General features: G+C 37.3%; 1 protein-coding gene across 3 annotated transcripts in view; it reads left to right on the top strand.

The window, feature by feature from the left end:
- CFAP99 (cilia and flagella associated protein 99) overlaps positions 1 to 24,537 on the top strand; it is a 65,074-nt gene extending 40,537 nt beyond the window's left edge. For 2 of the 3 annotated variants that reach the window (XM_067297195.1, XM_013959940.2), the window contains exons 8-16: positions 338 to 403; positions 1,117 to 1,176; positions 4,909 to 4,997; positions 7,312 to 7,516; positions 9,291 to 9,432; positions 10,630 to 10,781; positions 15,801 to 16,006; positions 21,602 to 21,764; positions 24,014 to 24,537. In XM_067297195.1, coding sequence (XP_067153296.1) covers positions 338 to 403; positions 1,117 to 1,176; positions 4,909 to 4,997; positions 7,312 to 7,516; positions 9,291 to 9,432; positions 10,630 to 10,781; positions 15,801 to 16,006; positions 21,602 to 21,764; positions 24,014 to 24,181 — 1,251 coding nt within the window. In that variant the 3' untranslated portion in view covers positions 24,182 to 24,537. The remainder of the gene's footprint in view (positions 1 to 337; positions 404 to 1,116; positions 1,177 to 4,908; positions 4,998 to 7,311; positions 7,517 to 9,290; positions 9,433 to 10,629; positions 10,782 to 15,800; positions 16,007 to 21,601; positions 21,765 to 24,013) is intronic. The other variant, XM_013959941.2, reaches the window with a different exon arrangement.
- The last annotated feature ends 1,119 nt before the right edge of the window (positions 24,538 to 25,656 follow it).

The following is a 25,656-nucleotide window of genomic DNA, read 5'->3' as shown; positions in this document are numbered from 1 at the left end:
ATATGGAAACAGGTACTGCCTATGGTACTGATGTGCCATAGATAATTATGAGGCTTTTAACTCAAATTCCAAATGAGTAACATGTTTCCTGTGGGCAGACCTATCAGAGGGCCTGATGCCCTATGCAAAGGGTACCACCAGGTAGAACTATTTAGAAATCTTGTCTACTGCAAGTCTTTCATCAGGAATGAAAATTCATATCAAAACTACGTCCAGACTTCATTCACTGGAAACAAATTAATGTACTGGTCGGGGCTGCAGGGCTTTTTCGGATGGAAAATTCGTAGTAGAGAATTCAAATGTACCATATTTTTTAAGCTAATGACTTTAATTTTAGGATCTGCTTCTGAAAGCAAATGCTAACCAGTTTAGGTGTGCAACTATGAAGCTTGAAAAGGGAAAGGTATGTTACAAAATACTTTATTACCTAGAAATCCCCTGGTATGAAGATGAAAAATGACTGAGATATATAAAAATATCTCAAAGTACTTGAAATTTTTGTATTTATCTAGGGTGAGGAATTATGTGCTAAATGATAGCAGTGCTGTCATTTCACATCCGTGTTATTATTTTTACATTATGTAATATACTAACATGTTCATCCCCATGATATCCAGATACTTTCACATCAGTATCTATAGCTAACACCACAGAATGAAGTTACTAACCATTAGTAGAAATCTATCATTATTAATTAATTTCATGAAGTATTCTTTGACACCCTATTTTGTCTTCCCAATATCTATATTTCAGTTAAGAACCACATCTATTTATGTTCTATAGGTAGTATTTCATAGTCAAACAAAACATCACTGTTACATTTTTTGTCATTATTTTAGCCAATAATTCTATGGTAATCAAAGAATCTTTGCAATAACTTTTTATTTGGACCTACTTTTGTGTAGTCATTTGACACTAAATATTCCCACTGAGCTGGGTGTACACAACAAGTTTTTGAGAATATATCTATTGCAAAATATATCCCCTGTGATCAGCTTTGTTACACTAGAAGAATAGTCAAGATACATGGTTTTCAGTAAAGATCTAACATTTTTTGCTGAGTATTTGAAAACCTATCTTTGAGATGAAATAATGTATTTTGGGGTTGAATTGCAGAATACACCTGACAGTATGAAGAGTAAGCCAACATTCCAGGCTCAAAAGATCCAAAGCAGGGTGAGTAACATTTAAGGCCAGATACACTTGAAGACTTTGGAGAGAAAAACACACATGCTAATTCTGTGTTGATACAAACTCTACTGGAATCTGTAATTTTACATGAGGTTCTATGGCCAGGAGAACTGGATGGATTTGCTCTGTGGTTCATAAATTTTGGCCTATGGGCCAATGACAATGCACAGGGAAATGGTCAGGGAGCAGCAAGAGTGCAACTGCTCCATGAGGAAAGACAAGCCAGGAGTCAAGGGTGACCAAAGCACAGGCAGTGCCTCACTGAGCAGGACATAGGCCCCCAGTATCTGAACAGGACAAGGTTAGTGATAGTGACAGTTTCTGTTGACAGCCTAGTGATTATCAACAAAGCAAGGTAATGAGTGAGATCTGTGACCTGTGAGCTTACCCAGGAAGTGCAGTCAGGAGACAGGGCTACAGCATAATTCTAGGTCCGTGCTGGGAGTCCAGTCAGGACAGCAGGAGACAGAACTGGAAAGGTGATGAGGAGCAGAACTACCTCCAGCATTACTTAGATAAGGACTGAGGCCCAGATCTGAGCTTAAATGGGGCTCCTGGACCTGTGGCTAGAGGGGGTGGGTGGAGGTCTCAAGTGAGGCTGGTCAGGGCAAATAAGGCCACTGAGGGCCCAGGGTAAGTTGTGTGCTGTTGTACAGTGTAATCATACTGCCTTAACAGTGTTTTCAGTTACAGAGGAGTTTTTACATAAAATGTTGAGGGTTGAGAATAGTCCACAAGGGAAAAAATTTGTGAACCCATGGTTTAAGAACTCAGTATAGGGACAGAAGAATCTTGTAGCTGTAAATCCCTGTTTCAAACTGAGATCCTAAAGAATTAATAGCAGCAATTCCAACCAATGACTTTCTGATATACAATATACAAACAGTCTGAAAGTTTATCTTGTTTCCTTTAGACACATACTCAAATCATAAAATCCACTATACTGATTGCTTCTCTGCTATGATTTCCAAGGGTCAGAGAACTGTGAACATGGAAATGACTACTCACCCATAATGGTATATAGCACATGAAAACTCACACTGGTATTTCTGCAATTACTGTGCTACAGATAATCTTCAGTCTTACATCATTCAATCTGTCACTTTTCATTTGTATCAAGTTCATACCAGAATAATTCAATGCAGAAGCTGTGCTTGTATTGTGCCCTCAAACACTTTGTGTGCTGATCTATGTACTCTTTAAAACTGTGTGTTTAGGTATAGCTCATACACAGTTTAAAGAGGCTTATTCCCTGCTTGGGATACTGGGCCTCTAGCAACAATTTCTGAAGCATATCTGACATTGATCACATACTGGAGTTATCTTTAATCACTTAAGCAGTCTACTTCCTGACAATCCAGTAGCATCTCCAAAAAATGCTGTTTTATAAATGTATGTGTATGTCCAGTTGCTTTTAAATTACTGGAAAGCAGTGAGATCCCAGCTCCCTCCGCACTCAAAGGAGAAAAAAAAGGGAAACATTTACACAGTTAACCCAAACACACATGGCCTATAATTATGTGAACTTGATTCAAGTCTATGAATATTCCACTTTCTTTTCTGATAATCTGAAATACTGAAACTTAACTGCTGATTGGTGAGAGTCAAACCATCTGCCTAAACTGCATAAAGAAAAATATGGATCTAGTATCTTATTGCATTGATCAGGGACATTTTTAACACTTGCTAGTATCTTCTCTAGGAGCACAATCAGTTTTATCTCGTCTAAACATATTTGTCTTAAAGGCTGTCTAGGTGATATTCAAAAAGCTGCTGTAACAAGCTGAGACAGGCATACTGTTATGGAGTTTTAAAATACTTTCTATTCCTGTTGACTTCCCTCCTGAGCAACTCTGTCTCTGAGCAGGCAAGTTAACAGACCTAAGAGAAAGGTTTATCCAAGATGTATAAATGAGGTTATAATCCTTCCTCAAAATAATGAAATTATATAATGTTTTAACCAACTAGTATTTTCATTTCCCTCTTTATTAAAATACCCACAGTATAATACACACATTTTTTCATTTCAGTCAGGCACATCTGTTATGTGCAGCCAAAGATTATTTCTTAGCGCTGTTACAAAATCTTTATTCATCCTTTTTCACTGCAAGCATAAGACAGTACAAATGCCTCATTACTCTGGTTCATTCTGGTTCTTGCTCATGTGACGCCTTACTCTCTACATATTTATTGTTTTTGGTGAGCTGTCATGTGTTCTATAGGTGGAAATAGTGAATACAGTTTTTTCCACAAGAATTACAACGGTTCCCAGTTTGCCAGATTGTTTCCATTTCCCTAGCTTGAAAAAGGGGAAGGTATCACACGGCAGAAAGGGAAAGAGTACAGTTTAAATATTCACTGATATCACATGAAATTGAAGAATTTACTCAGTTATTTTATTTATACCTGTCTGCATATATTTTGGGAGTCCTAATTATTTTGACTGTATGGGCTTCAGTCATATTTCTGTTTAATAAACTGGGAAATTGAAGTTAAAATGATTTCCATAATCAGTCTCAGTTCAATTCTCTATCCAAATTATAGTTAGGAAATGCAGAGCATGAAATTGCTAAAAATAGCAAAATTTCTACATATGTCAGAGAAAACTTCCACTCTAATGCCAGTCTAGTGTATAAAATACAGGCTGGAGATGGAATGTTCACATAGTGCAGAAGACATTGGGAAGGGTTGAGAAATGGACCAAAGAGGAAAGAAGATCATTAGACACTGAGAAGAGTAAGCGTATTGAGTCAAACAGAAAGAAATACTTACGTTTCTTTAGTTTCCTCTCTGAAATTTTTGAGTTATCATCATTTTGCTAAGAAATAGGCAGGTAATGAATTTTTTTCTATCAAAATATGCCATCAGTGTGGAAAATACAGTAACTGTACTTACGAATTTCTAGGTTAAGTTTGTTATCCTCAACCTACATAATTATTATCAGTTATGAAACATCCCATTTATTTTCCAGTTAGCTCATGTATGCACCTGCAAAGCTGATATATAAAGAAAATTTGTAACTGGCAGAGAGGTTGTTCCCTTCCCCTCTCAGTGTCTAGAGGTTGTCTGGTAATTAGTCCTAAGGCAATACTCTGAAAAACTGCAAAGCAGCCACAGGATCTCACCCAAGTAACACCATGAAGAGTGAAAGTCAGTGAAATCTGTGATTTGCCTCTACTGTCTAGAAAATGGATATGGAGATTGGTGATGCCAATTAGAAGTATTTTAAAGTTAAAATATTATTTACAAAACACGTTCAGAATCTTCCTGTGAAAGGTACTGCTTATGTTTTACTTTAATGTTTTGGGATAACTTATCTTCTTTCCAAGTTAGCCACACAAATTATGTTGGAAGCAGTTTATTTCCTTTTCCAAACCAGATGGAATCTTTTTCCTTTTAGAATGTTTTCATGCACACTATGTATATGAGTACTGAAAAAATGAAAGGAAGTGAACACCTTCTATGGGATTTGACATGGTTCAAGAGTGATTACAAATTTATAATCCACTTGGGAGACTTTGCCGATTTCTTAAGCAGCTTGAGTGGTTTATGAACAGCATGCAATTTCATTGTTAATGTCAGATTAATGCGAGATGAATGCTTTAAGCAAAATTTATGCTGTCTTAGGTCGATTTATTTAACCCATTGAAATGTTTTTATACTCTGTTTTATGGTTTACGTTACTAACTATAGTATATACATTCCCTTTCCTAACAGATTGACAATATACCTGTTAAATTAAATGCAGCAGCTATTTTAAGAGAGGGTGCCCTCTATCAGCGGAAAATGGAACAGGAGCTCAAGAGGTACAATCACGCATCCTTCTCAGATTATTTTTCATATCTCTTGATACAGAATAATTAACCACATTAAAAATAATTAAGTAAACTCCAGATAAACTAATATAATGGGTCTGTTGTAATGTATTAGGAAACCATTCTGCAAACATAGTTGACAAATAAAGAGAAGAGTGGACTAAAATAAAGTCTACATTAAAGTCATGGCTTTACTGTAGATGCTATACAGTGTGGCTGTGTTCTGATTAGCAGTGTGGGTAGTGCCCACTTGTAAATTCCAATAAAGACCACATGTTATATATATTCTGACTCCCCAGAATAACTAATGAGCCAAAGGTACATCTACTTTTGTGGCCATTATAAAAATGTATATGCACATATATTAAGCCAAATCATTTCTTATACTTCCATTTTCTTCAATGTTATGTGGTCAATTACAAACCAAATTTTATGCATGAACTTCCTTACATGTATATAAAAATACTTGTCCATTTTCATCATAGTAAGGTGTCAGGGTGGACTAATATTGTGCTGCTCCACAAGGCAGGATAAGCCAGCAGCTGAGGGTGAGAGCAAGGCATGCAGGAGCAGTGTCCTCACCAGCAAGGGGCTCAGTCCCACAGAACCTGGGCAAGGCAGGCAGAGCAGGTCCAGTGACAGGAACCAGGGTCAGCCAACAGTCCAGAGATTGCCAGATGAGTCCATAGTGATGAGACGGGGCTGAGGTCTAGCCAGGAGGCCAAGTCAATGAGACAGGGTCAACAAAGTACAAGGCTGGGCACACACATATCTACAGCATAGCTTGGGCAAGGACAAAAGCTGTTGACATGAGCCGAAATGTGGCTCTCAAGCAAAACAGGAATGAACCCTACACACACAAGGAGACTTCTCACAGCTCGTCCTCACACAGTTCTTTTCACTGCAGTCTGATCTGTGGTTACATGGGTTCACCATGTCAGAGCTGGCCTTGAACACAGGCAGCTAAATCCTTGGGCGAGCGGAGGGAGGGGTGAGTAAGAGATTGCAGGTCCTGCTGGTGCACTCAGGGCTCTGACATAAGGAATCTTGACTGTGGCTTTTTCATCAGCATAGGTTTTCAGCCTACATTAAGTAGGCAGAGAGTGACTGCTGAACAGCCACTGCAGGTTGTATTCTCTAACTAAAAATGCAGAAAATTTTCACTAATAATTTTAATGAAGATAAAGCCTACATCATGTCATCTTGATTTAGTATTATTACTGATCATCCTGACTTAGCAGGCTGAGCACTAAACATTGTTAGCATTTTAAATCCTGGAATGACTGCATAAAGTTGGATCCGGTCTTTGGGTCTAGCATATTCTGATATATGAATCAGGACTTCAGCAATAAGATATTATATATCATTCAGGTTGTGCTATCTCCTATCATTAATAGCTGCATAAGAATAGTGAGGGGTTTTTTATATTATCCATGACATTGTTCACTCTCTCCTGCAGAATTTTGGTCCATGCAGCAAAGGAATAGATTTACCCCTTAACTTAGCACTATTCTATTCTATACTATACTATTCATGAGATTTAATCTTCAACTGCATGTAACACGGAACACATACTTATATATGCATTTGAGAACAGCAGTAAGGTGAGATTCACTGTGCATTTTTGTGTCTCTGCCCTAATTCTTGGCTCAATCAATCCTTCACTGCAGGACTTTAAAGGGCCTGCCCCAGACCTTTGCTATGCTTTTCTCTCTCAGCCACGCACAGTAAATAAGAATGTTGTTTTGCTTAATAGCTGAATACTTCTTTGCCGCATTACAACAATATTATAGTATTACTTAATTGACAAAATACAAAACAGAAATAGAATTAAGGGAAAGAGATTTTAGTTCTCTGTGCTAAAGTAGCCCAGAAGATTACCAAAAGAGAAAAAGTACATGTTCCTTCCACCTCTAAGCAGAGAAAAGCTCTAAATTATAAACTGCTCTGAAAAAAATATACATACCTTTGGCCTGATTCTCCTTGCTCCTAGTTACTATGAGAATCCATATGTGGATAAAGTTTGCGCTCTCTTGGGGCTTGGCTTTACTGAAAACTTACAGGTCCATGCCCTCATGCACTTTCTTCCAGCCTGGCTTTCCTAGGCTTTCCACATATTAGGAACACCTCTTGAGATAGCCCTTGGAGTTGAAATACACCATCAAATGACTTGGCAATGACTGTTTTTATTTCTCTGCAGAGATCAAATACCTTATATCACAACAAACAACTAGAAATGTTCTACAAACCAAAGCAGGACTAAACCAGATAGCTGGTATAATGTATCATTTCTTCTCTCTTGCAGAATTGAAAATTTGCTACGAGGGGCCAAAGACCCATCTGAATTCTTGGAATGGCAAAAACAGATGCGTGGAAAAGATTTGGAAGAGCAGCTGGCTGAAATAGAGTGTAAGAGGCTTCAAGGGAAACTAAGTCATGAAGAAGCAGTTCTAGCCCATCAGAATGTAATTCAAGAAAACAAGAAGAAAGCTGATCTAATGAGAGAAGAGGTAATACATACAGTGTTGAGGAGATTTTGCTTATATTCAATTAGTGCAAAGCTTATCATAGATTATATCTGCTATAAGTAGGTGTAGAAGTTCTATACATATTTACTCCCTGGAGTCTGCAGACAATGAAAAAATCATGTTATAACTTCCAGACACAGAAATGGTCATATATTTGAAGTACTTTTTACAAGTATTTGATTTGATTGATAATGCTTATGAATTAAATTGAATAAAAACAGAAGAGAAAAATATTCTCCCCTGCGTTCATGTCATTGTGAATATCCTTTTTGTACAGATACTGACATATTAAGTATCATTTGCAATGAAATCTCTGTATATGACTAATTTCCTTATACTGTTAACTGAGAGCCACAAATATAAAAGTATTTGTTTTCTTAAACTGATATAATTCAATTTACTTCATGTTATCTGACATGCATGAGCCTCTCTTAGGGGAAAAATCAGGCAGAGAACCCTTTTTAGTAATATTGATAGCTGAATACTTATGTCAAGAAATACCTTTCCACACAGTTTCCAATCTGGCAAATCACATTTGCTCAAAAACATTTCTAGATCTTTCCATTTTTCCCCCCTAACTCACATTTGTTTTTCCAGTGCTTTTCCTATAAGCTGAACAAGTGCTCATGAAATAACAAATACTGTAGATTTAATATTTTTAATAGTCACTGCCACAAGCTACATCCACCGCCTTTCTTCTCTACTAGACAGGTTTGCTGCTGTGCCCTGTGGGCCAGCTGCTACTTTTCTCCTGGCCATCTCTTACAGATGTCTCTGCAGTGCCTCAGCAACTTAGGATGGTACCATAAATGCACAAGATCTTCATAAAGGCTTACTGCAAAAGGAAGACATACTGAATAGGATCCTTTTCTGTTCTTCAAAAAAAAAACCTTTCAACCTTGTTTGGCAATGAGTTTACCTAGACAGGCTGCAGCAATGACTTAGAGTGAACCCTACTGTGTACAACTGAGCATAGTGTGATTGCTCAGTCATTCCAGAATGATTGTAACTTTTATATTCACCTCAGTTTCAGAGCAAGTAAGTTTAATTTTTAACAGAAATGTCCCAATATGCTTTGATTTGGGAATGGGCAAATCAGACTTGCCCTATCCTGACTGGTTTCAGGCAGTTCCCTTTACTTTCCAACAGATGCCAGCAGGGTACTCCTATCCATACGGAGTTCTCCAGGAATGCTGAGCAGTTCTTCCCCATTCACCAACAGGTGTCACAATGACCTCCCTTCTTTTAAAACTTCTGGCTTTCATCTAAAATAGAAAGTACAGAAAGGACTCATGCTCTGGGAAAATCCTGCCAAGTGATGGTTCTGATTCCTGTTCATTTCCTCTGACAAAGAAAGGAACATGCTGGCTGAAAAAGCACTTTCTGCCCAAGAAGATCCTGTAGTTACAACCAGCTATGCATTAGATTGGCACTCATCTTGGTATCTCATGACCAGAGCCAGAGATGCCTTTTCATCTGCTCTTAGGAACATGTTTTCCAGGAGAGAGTCCTTGAAAATAGCAGTGCAAATGTCATATAAATATCATATGGGAATGTCATAAGGGACTGTCATATCATATGGGAAAATAAAAGGTAGGGAGAGTAGTCTTAAATCTATGTCTCTGTGTTGTCCTTTGTTACTTTTGTGGATGATGTAGTCCTTTGGATCCATTTGTTCTTGCACTATTTCAACGGTTTGAGGCATTCAGATCACCAGTTATGAGGACTTTTATTGACCTGTTTGTTTGGGATTTAGAAAGCAGAGTTGATGCACCAGTATGCAGAGAAACGTCTACAGGAACAGAAAGAAATGAGAGAGCTGGTGGAGCAGGTCGTGGAAGGACACAAGAATGCAAAGCAAGCAAAACTAAAGCTCCAGAAATACAAACAGCAAATAGGTATTTATATATTGTCAAAACAATGAGAGATTATGTCAAATGTCCCCAGATGACTTTATTTTAGTGGGGCAATTACAATCTTTATTGAAAGGAAAGGGAAGGTGAAGGAAAGATCAGGAATATACATTCCTGTAAACAAGTTGCTAATGGGCAGGTCAGAAATTCTAAGCTACTGGCAATGGGAATTGCTCTTTGTTTAAAAGGGAAAAATACAACATTAGATGTTCCGCATCTACTTTTCCTTCAGTCTAGAAGTAGTATATGTGATTGACTGTTCTGACTGTGAAATCAAGTTATGCAGCTCAGATTCTTGTGATCCATGCCATTAAGAGAAGACTTGCATAGCAATCACTTTGAAAGAATCATAGCTCAAGATGTCTTCTCCAGAGACAACAGGCCAGAGAAGAAGACTATAGCTAATGAAAAAAAGACATCTCCTAGAAGGACAGTATCACAAGGGAGAAGGATGCAGCTCCCCCGAGACAGATCAGTGGTTAGGATGAAGGGAGAAGATGTTACTCATCCTCAATAATTCTTAAAGAAAATTCTTCACTTAATGCATTAGCTAATGAATTCTGAGCAGAAGGCTGTTCTGACTGGCATGACTATACATATTTCAGTGCAGGGTCATGTTAACGTCTAGTGTAAGAACAGGCTACCAGTAGCTGTGCATATTTTGGTGAGCAGAGGACTCTCTTCTCTGCCTGTATATCTCCATGCTTGTATCATTAAGAGTTGGGGGAGGGGAGACAGCAAATCTGAATGGCCTAGCAAAGCCTAGCAGCTTTTGAAATTCAATGATTTCTAAGATATATGTAGCTCAAAAAACTAAATATTTGCTATCGTATAGGATCCTTTTATTAAATAATGAAATAGTACGCATTTTGCTACATTTTACCATTTTTCATCTTAATTAGAACATAAATGACAAAACCATAATTCAAAGTGTCTACTTTATGTATGTATACAGTATGTATACAGTATGTTTATGTGTTTCATAGAATGATAGATACTGGAGTGGGAAGTAATCATTTGTTTCTATAATCATTCTTCTCACCAATGACAGATTGTTCCTTCAAGTACCTTTATATCAGTATTATTATCATCATTATTCACAAGTGCATACGAATTCTTCTCCAGATGGACTACTTGTTAAAATATGCAACCAGCTAACAGAGATTCATTCTTTTCTTTCAGTTCAGGAAGTTTGTGAGGAAAGTCGAGAACTTCTTCAGCAAGCTTTAGAAGAAGAGGAAGAGAAGCTTAGGAAAAGATATGAATTGATTCAACAAATACGAGCTATTGAATCTTTACCAAGCCTCAAAAATAAGTTTGTTGATTTAACTGAGGTAAGCTCAAAAGGAAAAATGATTTTTTTTTCATAAATGCATATTGTATGTTTCACATATTCAGAGGAATTATGTACTGCATGCAGATATATTGCAGTCTGGAAACACAACATTAAGTACAAAGTGACCCCATGACACAAAGATTAGATGTGAACTGGAAAGTTCCACAAAGCTTTTAAAATGAAAATATTGCCATGAAGAATATTATGATGGTAAGTGAAATCTTAGGCCCTTTGAACTTTCTGTGAATTTTGCCAATAGGATCCAGATTTTATGACATCTTTCAATGCCAGGTGATTAAAACATCTAATCAGCCTTCACAAAGTCACAGATCTGTCAGTCCTGGGCTCTCATGTCCAAACACAAAGTTTGGTCTGATATTGCAGTGGCGACTGCCATGGTTATTAGCAAAATTAATTCCTGCACTTTCAAAATTGTCAACATTTAGGTGTATAAAAGAGATTGTCTAGTGAACTCAAAACTTTCTGATGTGTTGTGTACACACTGTGCAACTGACCTGTGTGTACATGGTTAAGTCCACAGTAAATGTATCCCAAACTTGATGGGTTTACTATTCATGCACAAAGCAACAGCTGATACATCTGACATTGGGCTTGTAGCACATATGATAGAGTTGTTCTGCTCATGCAGAGTGGCCATTTTTCCAGAATTTCAAGACTTAGAAATCCAGAAATCTGTTGTCTTACTCCTAAACCAGAAGCACAGTAGCTGAAAGCTACTCTTCCATTTCCCATATCCAGAATGAAAAGAATAATAACATAGAATAATATAAAATGAAATTAGCAGTTTTAAATATAATCCTTCTGTTTTTCTTTCCTTTCCTTTGTGTATTCAAATGAAGATCACAAGAAAGGAAACACCCGTGGTTAGTCTGCAGAAACCACAGAGAAGGGAACAGGTCTTCCTTCTGTGGGGCTGGTGGAACAGCCAACATGATGCTTCCATTTTATCTCCTGCTCTTCTGAAAAGAGCTGAGCCATTCATTGGTTTCATTGGTTCCAAAGCTACCTACCCTTTTTGCAGCCCTGCAAATAAATACTCCATCTCATTTATCCAGATTTTGGAACGCATTTTATCTTAAAGTGTAGAGTAAGTGAACAAGAATAAAATCAACTCCGTGAATGTCCTGTCCTCCTTTTCTCTCCTTGGCTTCTCCTCCACTTCTTTTTTTCCAGCCAAGGAGGGCAATTCTCTTATATCAGAGGCAAGCCCAGACCCACTCCAGCCATCTCTGGAGAAATACTACCAAACCACAAGGGGAAAAACAGGAAAAAAAGTGAAAAGTACAGAGAATTATTGTATACCACAGATACTGTTAACTGTCTTCATGGAAATGACAGAAATGCCCCCCAATCTATAGGTTTTTCATTGCTTCCAGGTAGAGCTGTGCATTGTGTCATCCCTAAACAGAACCTTTACTAAGGTCTCACTGCACATTTGTTTCCCAGATGGTTCAGTCAGAAGAGTGCATGCTGCAAAGACACAACTGTATAATGTAGTCAGACCCGGAAATGTCATTACTTTTTCAATCACAACAACTTCTGTAAAATGGTGCAGGCTCTCATTCAGGAAAATAAAGGTGATTGGAATGTCAGTACTTTCTTGTTTTTGAACCTAGTTCATTTCACTGCCATTTACAGTGGCTGTCGACCCCTCAAATAGAGCTTCCACAGAAATCCTATTTGTTTCTAAGTGCAGAATATGGCTTTAAATACATTTTCCCATCTAGCTCATCTCAAAAGACAAAGCAAAAGAACACAGCAGGTTTCAAGTCTTATTTGAAAAACTCATTCCAAAGCAAGCTTATGCTATGTGTAAGGTTACCAAAGTGAAGGTTACTGATAATGGGATGGCCATACATATTGCAAGTAGAAGAGAATGGACCTGAACAATATCTCTCAGTTTACTTCACAATTCCCTCGTATTCACTATTACAATGGCATTCAGATTTGAACTAGCACACTTCTGGTGATAGCTTGCCTTGTTTTTTTCTTTCTTAAAAGGCTTTTCAGACTATGTAAAATTAAATACATGTCCATAAAATTCTGACTTATTCTCATCATTTTTAAAGTACCCAGTTCTTCCCTTGATGGCACTTCAGTTGCCTGAGCACCAGCATTATATACTGCACAAGAACAGAACCTTTCATATTTTTGGAAACACTTCACTGTCTTCACTGAATATTTTTGAAATGCAGACGCTCAAAGTATTCAACCTCTACCATTTTACACTTCTAGGAAATTCTCTTTCCTAGAACTTTTCAGTGTATGTATCCTTGCCATGCTCACACACAACCACTGGTACATGTGCCCTGTTCCAAAACATTTTCCTTTCACTTCCTGTTAATACAACTTTACAGTCATTGACTAGGTCAGAATGGTGGCAAGGTGGTACAACACTTGACATTTGCAAATTCACTCTAAATTCAAATCTGAGAAGGACATAAGTGATCATTAACTGTTTCAGTAATCTGTGGTAGTAAATGTTGATAAAAAAGATGCAAGAAGAAGACTGATTAATATTGAACCCTTTTATCAATCTTCTACTAAAGCTACACTTGACTTGTATTTAGATCATGTCTGGTAAACATGAGGAATGTGGAAGCAGAAACCACATTGGAGAGTCAAACATTAGGTGAAAAAAACAGTGAGGTGATGATCTTCACTTATTGACCTAACTTCTGAAGTTTTAAAAAGAGAAGCTATGGGTACTAAAATTGTAGGAGAAACCCTTGGAAGCGTCCTCAGGGAAGGTCACCCATGACACATTCTCCTTCATTGACTATCTTGTATCATTAGCCTCTCCAGAATAACTCAATAATAAACCCACTTAAGCACCACTGCCGTAGAAGCAGATAGCCAATCCTGATAAATATAAAATGCTGTTCTGCCTTACTCTGCTTTGTGTTTCCCTTTTCCCCTCCCCATTACTTTTTTCTTCCTCTCTGTTGGCTTTCCCCCTGATTCTTAGAAATGATGCTCTGCACAGCCAGAGAACGATCAGTGGAGGAAGGGTACCTTATTAGGCTTCTTAGATGGCATCCCAGACCAGAGAAGAGGGCCTGGGTCCAGGTCAATTCTTACAGCCAAACTGACAATCTGAGCATCTATCTGTGACTAAGCATCCTTCTCTTTTCCCATTTTTTTTCTTCCCTTCCATGTTCTGTTTTGTAAAAAGCTCAAAAGCAGGAAGTCAAAATGTCAACAACCAACTCACTATCAGTACATGGACTTTTCTGTTTGATGCTAAAAAGGATTGCTTGAAAAAATGCAGGCTCATAAACTGAATAATTTGTCTCCATTAAAAGGATTGTAATGAGTTTTGATTACATATGTCTATCATTATCATATAATATCATTGTCAAAAATACAATTTGGAAGAGCAGTTGTTCTTTTTTGCTCCCCATTCATCCTTTCCAAACTTTGTCATTAATTTTCTGGCACTGGTTCTATGGAAATGAGTCTTTGTGATCAAAATTCCGACCAGTGTTTCACTTTTAATGTTATACAACCATATAGCAACAGTCAGATTAACATCTTTAACTTCCTGAACCGATATATTCCATTATAACCATCAGAATGCATGGTACAAGATATGTACCAAAGATGTGTACCAAACAATATGTTAAGGTAGACAAAAGAATATTAGTTGGTGTGAAATGGATGAAATTTTGCAAACAAAGCTACATAGAAGCTCGGTATTTGTGTAGTTACATGATTTTTCCATATAGGCAAATGTATATATATGTAGACATAGGGAAGGAGAGAATATATGTATGAGCAGGGACTGAAAACTTCAAGTTTTCATGAATCGTTTTAGAAATGATCTGATTTCATTTGCAAACTTCTGCGGACTTCCAAAGATGCTGAAGTTTCTCATTACATCTCAGAATTAGGCTCCTTATCTCTCTCATTCAGAAGTGGATTTTAAAAAGCCTTCACAGAATCACATTATCACAGAATCACAGAATGGCTGAGGTTGGAAGGGACCTCTGGAGATCGTCTAAGTCCAACCCCCCTGCTCAAGCAGGGTTACCTAGAGCAGGGTTCCAAGCATTGCGTCCAGATGGCTTTTGAATATCTCCAAGGATGGAGACTCCACAACTTCTCTGGGCAACCTGTTCCAGTGCTCAGTCACCGTCACAGTAAAGAAGTTTTTCCTTATGTTCAGAAAGAACTGCCTGTGTTTCAGTTTGTGCCTGTTGCCTCTTGTCCTATTGCTGGGCACCACTGAAAACAGTGTGGTCCCATCCTCTTTACACCATCCCATCAGATATTTATACACATTGATAAGATTCCCCCTAAGTCTTCTCTTCTCTAGGCTGAAGAGTCCCAGCTCTTTCAGCCTTTTCTTGTATGAGAGATGCTCCAGTTCCTTAATCATCTTAGTAGCCCTTTGCTGGACTCGCTCCAGTAGTTCTGTGTCTCTTTTATTTTGGAGGGGCCCTTCTTTAAATATTGAACATTCATTTTTGAATATTTTAACACTGGGCATTAAGATTTGAATTTTCTAGGTACAAAGCATTGTTTATTCCTAGTCTTCTCAGATCAAAACAGTGGATACACATCATAGATCAAATCCATAATCTGAAAATAGACAGAAAAAATACTTATTTTGGAGACTAAACTCTCTTCTGGTTTTACAAACTTAAAAAATATAGTTTTACACATTTCAAATGAAACTTAAAAAATCTTATTAAAACTAAATGATATGCCAACTAATTTTTTTTCCAGACAGAAAATACATTGCATTTATGATTAGTCTATATTTCAAATTTTTTCATGAAAAGTTTTATGAGCCTTATATTTTTACAAATACAAAAGATAACCTCTACCACCTGAAACTGTTTGTGATAAGCAGTAAGTTAAGGTCTATCTTTCTTGAAGTCAAAACATTCAGCATGATTTGGAATACAATCAAAATATTCTGGTTTTAGTCATTTACTCTTCCCTCGCTATTTAAAGAGTGTTATTTGAACCAATATTTCATTTTCTCTAGACTGGTGGCCATGGTTTAATTTGTGAAATGTCAATAGTGGAACTACGTGAACGCCTCGCTCTACTCAGAGAAACACAGAAGGCAGCAGAGGAAGAGAAGAGAGACCAGATAATTCATGAAAAACAAGCTAAAGAACAACTTCTTCTAGACAAACTAGACCAGATTTCCCTGTTCAGAGCAGAACTTGGACGAGCAGCTGCTTTAAAGTCAGTATAAAACAGCATGTGGCATTTAAGACATTGCAACTTTGTTAATATTTTGCTAGCCCTTTGAGAAGAAAAACAAGTATAGAGCAAAATGCTGCCCTTTTATAAATCAGTAGGAGTTTTGCCAAAGATTACAGTGGGGCCAAGATTTCCCTTTTTTTTCTTGGAAGTAATTTTCTTCAGATTTAACAAATCTTTTTCATCAGTTTGAATTTATGGTTGAAGACACTCCTTAGGCTGGTGACAGTATTGCCCCAGGATTCGGAGCCAAGATCATATATTGAGAAAAGCAGCTCTGCCTTTCTTCTGTTCCTTTTCAGTTAATCAGAACTAATTTGATTTTATTGGAATCATTCTAGATGGCTACTTAAAGTGGTTTCTCATTTTTACTTAATATGTTAGGGCCATATTTTTCTTCCTTGAACCTCATTTCTTGTGTAGAAGGACAGGCTTTATTTTAGAAGTTAAAGATATTATAGGAAGGAGATTTTCTTATAATAATAACAAATAATAAATTCAATATAGTATATCAGTAGATCAAAGAGAAAAATCTTTGCTTACAGGCTCTCTGATCAAATTTTGTATTCATTATTCATATCTATTATTCATTATTGTATTTATTATTCATTATCATAAAGGATCCATAAGCACCATAGATACTTCACATATGCAGAAGCCCTTCCACAAAGCAATAAAATTAAAGTTAAAACTATTTACAAATAAAGTTGAGCAGGAAGAAAGCCTGTATGAAAGTATAAAACATGGCACACCTCTTGATCTTACGCCATTTTTACTGCATCTTGACTAGTTGCCATTGTTTCCTTGCAAGTTGTCTTTCATCTGTGCCATTTTGTCTATTCAGTAGTTTACTCCCTGTCTTGCCATATTTATTTTGCAAACAGACATTCATGCTGAGATTCTGAAGACATAGTCTATAAGGCTAAAAGCATATGTCTTTAGACATGTCTTAGATTTGTGTTTATCACTGAGGTACCAAAGGTGTCTTCTTAGAGTTCAATTCATATTGATTTATCTTCCAGTTCTAATTCTCAATCACAGAAAGCAGTATTGATGTATTCAATTAACTAGTTCTCACTAGTCCCAGCTCTAATTTGGTTTGTTGCTGATAGGTAATCTCCAAAGAGTAGGGTACTGTGCTAGTATTTAAGAGAGAGTGTTAATACTTAAGAAGATAGTTTAATGAATCAATAACTGCAATGCCAGTGGATTGACTGCATGGATCAATGACCTTCTCTTGAATGACATCCACAGAGAGAAGGTTTTAAGACTAACGAACCTGAAATAGAGTTGGACATGGAAATAAACCCTTATCTCCAAGCATTCAGTGTTGTAAAAGACTGTGGAAGCAATTCAAGTCACTACTTTCCATTAGAGATTCAAACTAGAGCTTAAGCTTGTATACCACGTAAAATCTGTTTCTCTAGTAGCTACTCAAAGAATCATTTGTTATGCTAGATATGCAGCCTTTGGATTTCATATGGTGCTGGGTTTCTTTAAAATAGACTCTTTGGCTTAATTCAGATCTAAAACTGATCCTGAAATAAGCTATGTCTGAATGAGAAACTAGCTTTATTTCACTTTTTGTCCTGACACATCTGAAATGTTATTTAGAACAGACCACCATGCCAAAGATGATAGAATCCAATGAAATTAAACACTTAATTTGCAGGCTTCTGTTCAGATTCATGGTAAGTAATACAGAAATGCACTTTATTTTAATGGAACCTAGATTGCTTTCCAAATAAATAAAATATAAAGTTTCATTATATATGAAACTTGATGTTACAAGACTTTTCCTTTCATGGCTCCCAGGCAATCATATGTAACTTGGAAGCATCATCTACTATAGAGAAGCATCTTCAAAGTATTCCAGAAATAATGTTCTTCAAGAATGCATTTAATAGCATTATCATCTAGAATGCAAATCTATGGTAGTATTTCTGTTAATATAGGAATACAGTGTGCTGGCCCATTTACAGATACTAAACAATTTCCTGCAGCTTTTGTTTTTTTCTAAACAAACTATGGCCTTTATGTGTTAAATATGCTTTACAGATCCTTAATCCTGAAATATCTATCAAATCAGTGTGAGTGATTAATTGCTTGTGTTGCACTGATATACTACACTGGAGAAGTAAAGATCAAATGATTATGTTTACAGAATTAATTAATAATCATAGGAATAGAAAAGCAAATCTTATCCGTGGTGCTCACAAGATATTGGTATGCTTCAACGTAAAATTGGATGTTATATCTTAAATTGCATTACGTTGAAGGCTACTGCTATCAGCTAAGGTATGGCAGCTAAGCTTTGCTAAAGAAATGTGTTTTGGTTAGCATAGTTGAAATTTAATTGGGTCCCTACCAAGCAGGTTTCTTTCAATATAATTTTCAAACAGGCATGCATCAACTCAGAAGCAGCACATAATAACATATAATGAACTATATTAAACAAAATAGGAAATGGATCCTGAAAAATTACCAAGACATCAGCCTTTAATAGACTGCAAGCCATGGCATCCATCACAGCAATGGCTTTGTGAGTGCTTGCAGAACACTTTAGAAGACAACTCAGTATATATGCAGCATGTCCCTTTAATTGGTAGAATTTCACACAGTTTGAAAGGTGGCAGTGGCATATGCAGTGGACAAACATTTGACTCCTAAGCTTTCAAAAATGAACACCAAAAGATTTATGAGAGTTTCAATACATGCTAATGTATTACAGGTACGTCCCTGCATACTTCAAGTACAATTTCCTTTTATTTCAGTGAGGCTAGGTCTATATTGCAACTAATCTAATGCAATTAGAACCAAACAGTAGATCAAACCAGTTGGTGCTGAGGCTTCTTCCATCCACATTATCTGTGGCCTGGGGGTTTTACAGGCTTAGATTTAGCCTGGTCTTGGGACTTCATGGACTTTAAAGCTGTCCAGAGGAAAGTTATCCCACAAAACCTTACGTACTCAACTTCTGTCTCCTCTGCAAGCTCCTCTAGGAAGCACCACACTATCCTTTTGTCTGTCTCATCCAGATGACAGTAGCATGTCAGTGCCCCCATCACCCACTGCCACCTAAGAAAGGCCTTGCACACAGAAGTCAGCCATTTCCGTTCTTGCTCATGTTCCTGCCTTGCTTATTTTTCTGCTCATTTGCAAGGGACATGATGGTGCCTGCTGCCCAAACCTCCTCCCCACTCCAAGTCTGGGCAATGTCCAGATGAAGTGCTGTGGGGAAGAGAAGGATGGTGACCAAAATTCTGCATCTGCTATGCCAGGAAGGCAGTCCAAACTGACACTAATACTCCTTGGCTTCCCTGTGTAGGAGAAGAATCAGGGAATTGTTATGAGGAGCAAGATGGATGAACTCCCGCTTTTTTTCATAAATTATCACACAATTTTCTATTGAATCTGGAGAGAATTCTTCTGAACATGTACTATCCCGTTTTGAATGGCTGTTACCTTACTTTCTTAGGAAATACGTGATAGGGGAGACAGAGACTGTATGAGCTTTCTCTGCCTTGAAGTTCTCAACTGACCATCACAAAACACTAGAATTTTTAAATTACATTTTTCATGCCTTCCCCTCTTTGAATTTCCCAGAAACGTTGTGATGTGGTATGGCATCTGAAAATTTATGGAACTCTCTGCTTTTTGGAATAACGCAGATGACGAGCACATGACTTCACGTAGGAGAAGACTGAACATTAGACAGATAATAAGCAACTATTTACAATATTAATTCAGAAGCAGCTGCTGTGGCTTCATGATGTTAAACCTCTTGCTGTTTTTCCTGTAATTATATTTACAAGAATCTGGATTTGCATGTAATGAAAGGTTTTGTTACTTATTCCCACTGACAATATTTAATCATGAAGTGTTTACATAAAACCGTATTGTTATATTCTGCTATATCCCTTTGAATGCAATGCCTCATTACAGTGCAACTGGAAATAATCCATGTTCTCAATCAATCAGATTAATTGATAGAGCATAATTTTTAGACTTACATACATTAGAACATAATTTTTTAGACTTCAGTGTTAAAAATTAATCTCACTGTAACAGAGTAGGTAACTATATTAAGGAGGTTAAGGAAGTGTTATCCCATCCAGATACCATGACGCAAACAGCAGAGCAGTTCAGGAAGTGTCTCAGGAAAGCAACTGGAAATGAGAAGCCAATCTAAACTGTGCCTCCTTTTCCATATATTAATCACAGCAAAGATGAAGCTGACAAGACAGACAAAACCAATTTCACCTAAAGTAAAAGAAGTATTTGGATCCCTGTGTTCTTGATATGGACACTTTTAAAAGTAAACTGGTGATTTTAGCATCAGAAGGGACTTCTTCCCTCTTCCTCCTCCTCCTGCTCCTTGAGAAGAGTATGCCTTTAACTGAAAACACTGTAGTATAAGACCCAAGAGATAAGGGAAGGGTTCTGTTGTAAAACAGTTCCGAGGGGCAACTTGTTGGTGAATTAGTCCTGCCACTCACAGAGTTAGTTACCGTATCAGCTAAACAGGGCCCCAGTGCACTCTCTGCCTTGAACAGGTTATTCTGTGTCTTACTGTGGTTTCCAGTAAAAGCAATTGTACAGAAATGCACACAACAAAACAGCAAAACAAAAGGACCTTTGACAAAACTTGGAGTAAAACTAAAAAGCTCTGCTCTCCTTGTCAGCTGAGAGAAGACATCAGTTCTAACCTGGTGATATGTTATATAATCATGTATCTCCTTTGGTAGGGCTGACACTTACTTTAGCTATGAATTGGGCCAGAGAATCACAGCTGCTCATGACATAATATTAATACTACAGCTTAATGACACTGAGCCAAATTCAAGAGCAATATGTTGAATAAAAGAGAAAGTTGTATGTAAGTAAGTGAGTCACTATCTAAAGTGATGTAACCTACATGAAAAAGTTGTGAATAAATTGTGCTGGGTGAAAGTAAGCAAAAACTGATAAAATGTAAAGTCCAGAGAATATAAAAGCAGAGAAAAAAAGCAAAAGAAAAAAAAAGGAAGACTATCAAATAACTGTTCTCTTATTCCTTATTTTTATGCTACACACTGTACTATCAATTTATGCTGACCTAGACACAATAACCTCAATTAATACATCACCATCCCTATTGATTCTGAATTTGGGCACTGAGATTACACAGAAAAGAATATCTTTATTTGCCAAGGAATATAGCAATCAAGTTGAATACTAATGATCATATAAAGAAGATGCCATAGTTCTCACAAGCAAAAAGCTGCAATATTATCACAGGTTTTGCACATATTTTTCCTAAAGAATTTCAGGCTTGAAATGCCTCTGATATTTTCATCGTGGCATGCTGTGGGAAGAAATTATTTTATACTGTTTAGTAGTGCTGTTCTGTAAACAACAAGAAGCAAATTGTGAATACCACATTCATTGAGCTATATGATTTAAACCTGTTTTCAGTCTAGCTAGTCCCCAGAGGCAAGACCAAATTCATTATTATCAAAGTAATATATGCTCAGATGGATTATTCTGTAGGTTGATACTATTTTACCTTCTCTTTGTTTCTTTTTGATTTTGCAGGCAAGAAGAAAAGAAAAGAAAATCCCAGTCTGGTGAAAGGCCTGTGAAAGATGAACGCATTTTAAACCTGCAGCAAAAGATTATAGAAAAAACAATGGAGCGTAAAAAGCAAGCAGAACTCTTAAAGATTACCCCCCAGAAAACCAGCGTGACATCAGTCAAGGTCTGGGAGTTACATAAAGAAAAACGATCTGCAATATACCCGGTGTTCAGAAACTTTTTTTGCTCAACTGCCACTACTGGCAGGGGTGGCAGAAGCAGGTGCTGCTATATAGTAGCAGCAACAGCAACCCCCTTGCCTCCTCTATGTGCATGTCTTCTGTCTGTCCAAACCATGGCCTCAACCTCATCTTCTTATCATATCTGCTACCACAGACCAAGGCTCATCCATACGATCCCTGTCTTCTCACTCCTTCTACCACATACTCTCATCCCACCAAAACAAGATCTTACCCCTTGTCCCTAACTCTGTCCTCCTCACCCTCCTATCACACACATCCCATGACACCCAACTGTGACCTGACCCCCTCTTCCACCTAAGGCATGTTCCAGTTTATCATCTCCATGATTTTTATCTCACCTTTCCTCAGCCTGGTCCCACATCAAGATATGGAAGCACCACTAGGCCTGTAGGCTTTTTGATGGGTTACATTGGTTGTGTTTCCTTGGCAAGTGTCTAAAGACAAGCAGTCAGGATCTGCTGCTACTGCTGCCACCTCTGCCATTGCCTCACACATGCCTAACATTTAGAAATGGTTCACATACCAGCAACAGTACATACACAGAAGTTTATGAAACACTGCAGTGAACAGTCATGATGGGATCACTTTTAAAAAGTTGTACTAGCCCAATGTAAAATTAGAACTATATCTCCCAGTCTCTCCAATCTGTTAAAATAATAACTCTTGATCTATTTTCTGAGGAGCTTTGATGAAGCTGAATTCAAGTGAAGAGGAAAACTGTATTTTTCAAGTGTGTATAGTTCAAAAACTGAAATAGTGCCATCTTTCAGAATATCAATGTTTGCTGCCCTCAGAATCCCCATTTCAGGCCACAAAAACCAAAACTGTAGGTGCATGCAGACAAGGGCCTAATTCAGGAAAGCATTTCCTAAATTGAGATGGCTTTCTGAACTGAGGCTTTGAACACATGCTTAAAAGCTTTGCTGAATAGGATCCAGAGTAAAGTGAAAGCAATAAATGGAGACCTCAAAGGAAAACAGCCATATAATTACAACATGTGAGTCATTTTAAAAAATCAACAAAAAGAAATTATAAATTAATATCTAGAACTTTTGACTACCTGATGTGGGACTCTGTGAGTGCTCTTGTGTCATATGAATATGCAAAAAAGCCAGATTTTGAAAGCTGTTTCAATATTAGTTTTTGTCTTTTTATTGGGTTTAACTGTAAGTCTCTGAAGATGTCACAGTGTTTTTGTTTAAGTTCTGCTCAAATGTTAAGATAGCTGTAAGAAAAATCCAATAGAAAAACCTCAAAGTTAATATAAATTATTTAAATATTTTGGTGTGTCTTCCATCAGTACTGTTTGGCTCTGCCTGACTGTATCCAGATGTTATTACAAAGAAGTGGCTTAATTCTGGCCAGTTATGTCCAGCTGCATCTTTATTCTAGATGAACTGCATATTGCTGAAAACAGTGGTAGTGTGACTATAAAAAAAGAATTCTTCCCTTTATGCAATAGTTACCTCGCGCTCCGTTGGTACTGCTACCTTTTAAGAGTCCTCAATAAATTGAAGAAAATGAGACCTACTCCTGTATTAAAGTTCCAAGTCTAGATTGTGGCTTCAGTTACATTTGTGATGGCCCTTTAGGCCCAGTGAGTTTGTGCTGATATAAGCGACAATAAAGTTTGTTCATAAATCACTATTCAGTTCTTAATAAAATAGAATTTATATTACAACTTAGAAAACTAGAAAACACATTGTTCTATCATTTTAAGCCAAGAATCAGATGAGAAAGTCACTGTTTTCTGTTTATTCTGAGCTTTCTTGGCAATGCTGCCTTGTGTACCTAGTTTTTGAATCTGCAAATCAGTAGAGTCTGACAGAGAGGATCTTTGCAACTGTTCATTTATGGCTTCAAGTATAATTTGCTGGCAATGGGAGAACATAAGGTAGTGGCATTGGAGCATATCAATCCAGATGTAGTTTTGTCTTGACCTAACATTTTGTGGAGTGTTGCAGCTGTGTTTAATTCATCTTAAACTGGGCAACCCAATCAAGTTATGTTTCTATTCATCATGCCTAGTTTGAAGTTGACATTTCCCAATTGTGTTAGCAAGTAGAATGTGTCACCAGCCAGCCAGATTATCATATAAAAGTTCAGTGCATCATCTAAATAGAACCGTTATATTCTCTGCGGTGTGATAATCTTTGTTTCTTTTCTGCAGAATTCTTTGCAACAGAACCATTGGAAAGAACTGGAAGAGAGTCGGGAAAGGCAGTTCAAGATCCTTCAACATGGCTTCATGGCCAGAGAAACAGCTCAGAAAATGGCTGCATATGAGGCAGCAAAAAGTGGAGCCACAGTTTGTATACTGCGATCTGAAGTAAAATAAAATACATTTGGAAAAAATTCAGACTTGCTGGAAAACTTCTCCCAGTGTGCCTATATACTACAAGGTTGAATTTTAACCTTTGTTTCATCTTTACAGTTTGAATAGCAGAACTCTGGTCATACAGGCACATTTGAATCAAAATTTGTTAATTTTTTTGTCATAGATTTTTTATTTTTAATCTATAATGACCTATTTTTCCAGCTAGAATCAAAAGCTGTAAGAAACTGAACCCTTGCAGCTGAGGCTTCTGTGGCAGAATGACAAATATCTGGGTAAGAATGCTGTGGTCTGTATTTCTGTTATCATTATATATTGTACCATGATTTGCTACATTCATCTTCCTAAAGAATAAAAATGAGGAGAAAAAACAAGCAATATTTGTTCACATATTTATCGTTTCAAAAGGCATGGTCAGCCCAAGTTCCCAACACATCTTCTTGCATGACAGTAACAGTGCATAGCAGGACCACCAATTTCAACACTGGTTTTAGAGGGTGAGGGGAGAACTGTTCAGAAGGTTTATATGACATGATGGCCTACAGCAGCCAGAGACTAGACTAACTGACCTAGACATACCATTCCTATATTCACAGAGGTGAATCTTTTTTGTCTTTGCATGGTAGAAGGAGAACATAACATTGTATGATCCCTTTAGGGAACTGCTTCCAGAAAAAGGCAAAAATCTGTTACTCACCTAGAAGATAATTTGCCCTCTGTGACAATTACTATACTGTGTAAAAAGGCCTTCAAATCACAAGATTTATTCCAGGCATAAAGCCAGGGAGGATATAAATCTGAATTAAAATCTGTACAGCAGTAAGACTATGTAATGTATTTCTATCTTAAATTTGTGCCAGTTACTAAGTGTTTAATTATGGCTATTGCAAATATTTAAATTGAAGGAGACTGTCGCTGACATTAGAGTCAGGCAGCTGCTTTTAATGCTCTCACAACATTATATTTCCCACTTTTTGCTGAAGGAAATCTAATGGAATTCTTTTGTTGCCATCTAGCTGCGAAGATCACTTCCACAACCTGCAACGCTGACAAAACGTGCTGTATTTTTCCTTCATCTTAAATGCTACAGTAGTCCAGGAAAGCAATGTAGGACTCATGCAGTAGCTCAAAAGGAAGAGTTAGGGATCCTAGGAGAGCAGGAAGGAGGAGTGGTAGCCGTAGAACTACAGAAAAGACAGAACTATGATGCTATGTCTAGTAGAGGGTTGAATAGCTTAAAATGGCAAGCACTTGGTTGCAGAGAGTTTATCTTCCTTTGTGTTTGTTCAGCACCGCGTTGTATTGTATTCCCCAACAACAGAGCCAAGTCTGGACTGTAATGCCTCTGTTTTCCAGAAGCTAGCAAATAACAGGACTAACAGCCATGGTCTGGGATGTTATACAGCTGAATAGTACCATGCATTTTGAGAATTTAGAAAAGAGAGATTCACCAGCAGGCAGATAAATAGGCAGCTGTA

Source organism: Apteryx mantelli, chromosome 5 (genome assembly GCF_036417845.1).
Source record: "Apteryx mantelli isolate bAptMan1 chromosome 5, bAptMan1.hap1, whole genome shotgun sequence".
In the NCBI taxonomy this organism is placed as follows: domain Eukaryota; kingdom Metazoa; phylum Chordata; class Aves; order Apterygiformes; family Apterygidae; genus Apteryx; species Apteryx mantelli.
The sequence above is the reverse complement of the archived record's forward strand: the minus strand, read 5'-3'. Positions and strand labels throughout refer to the sequence as shown.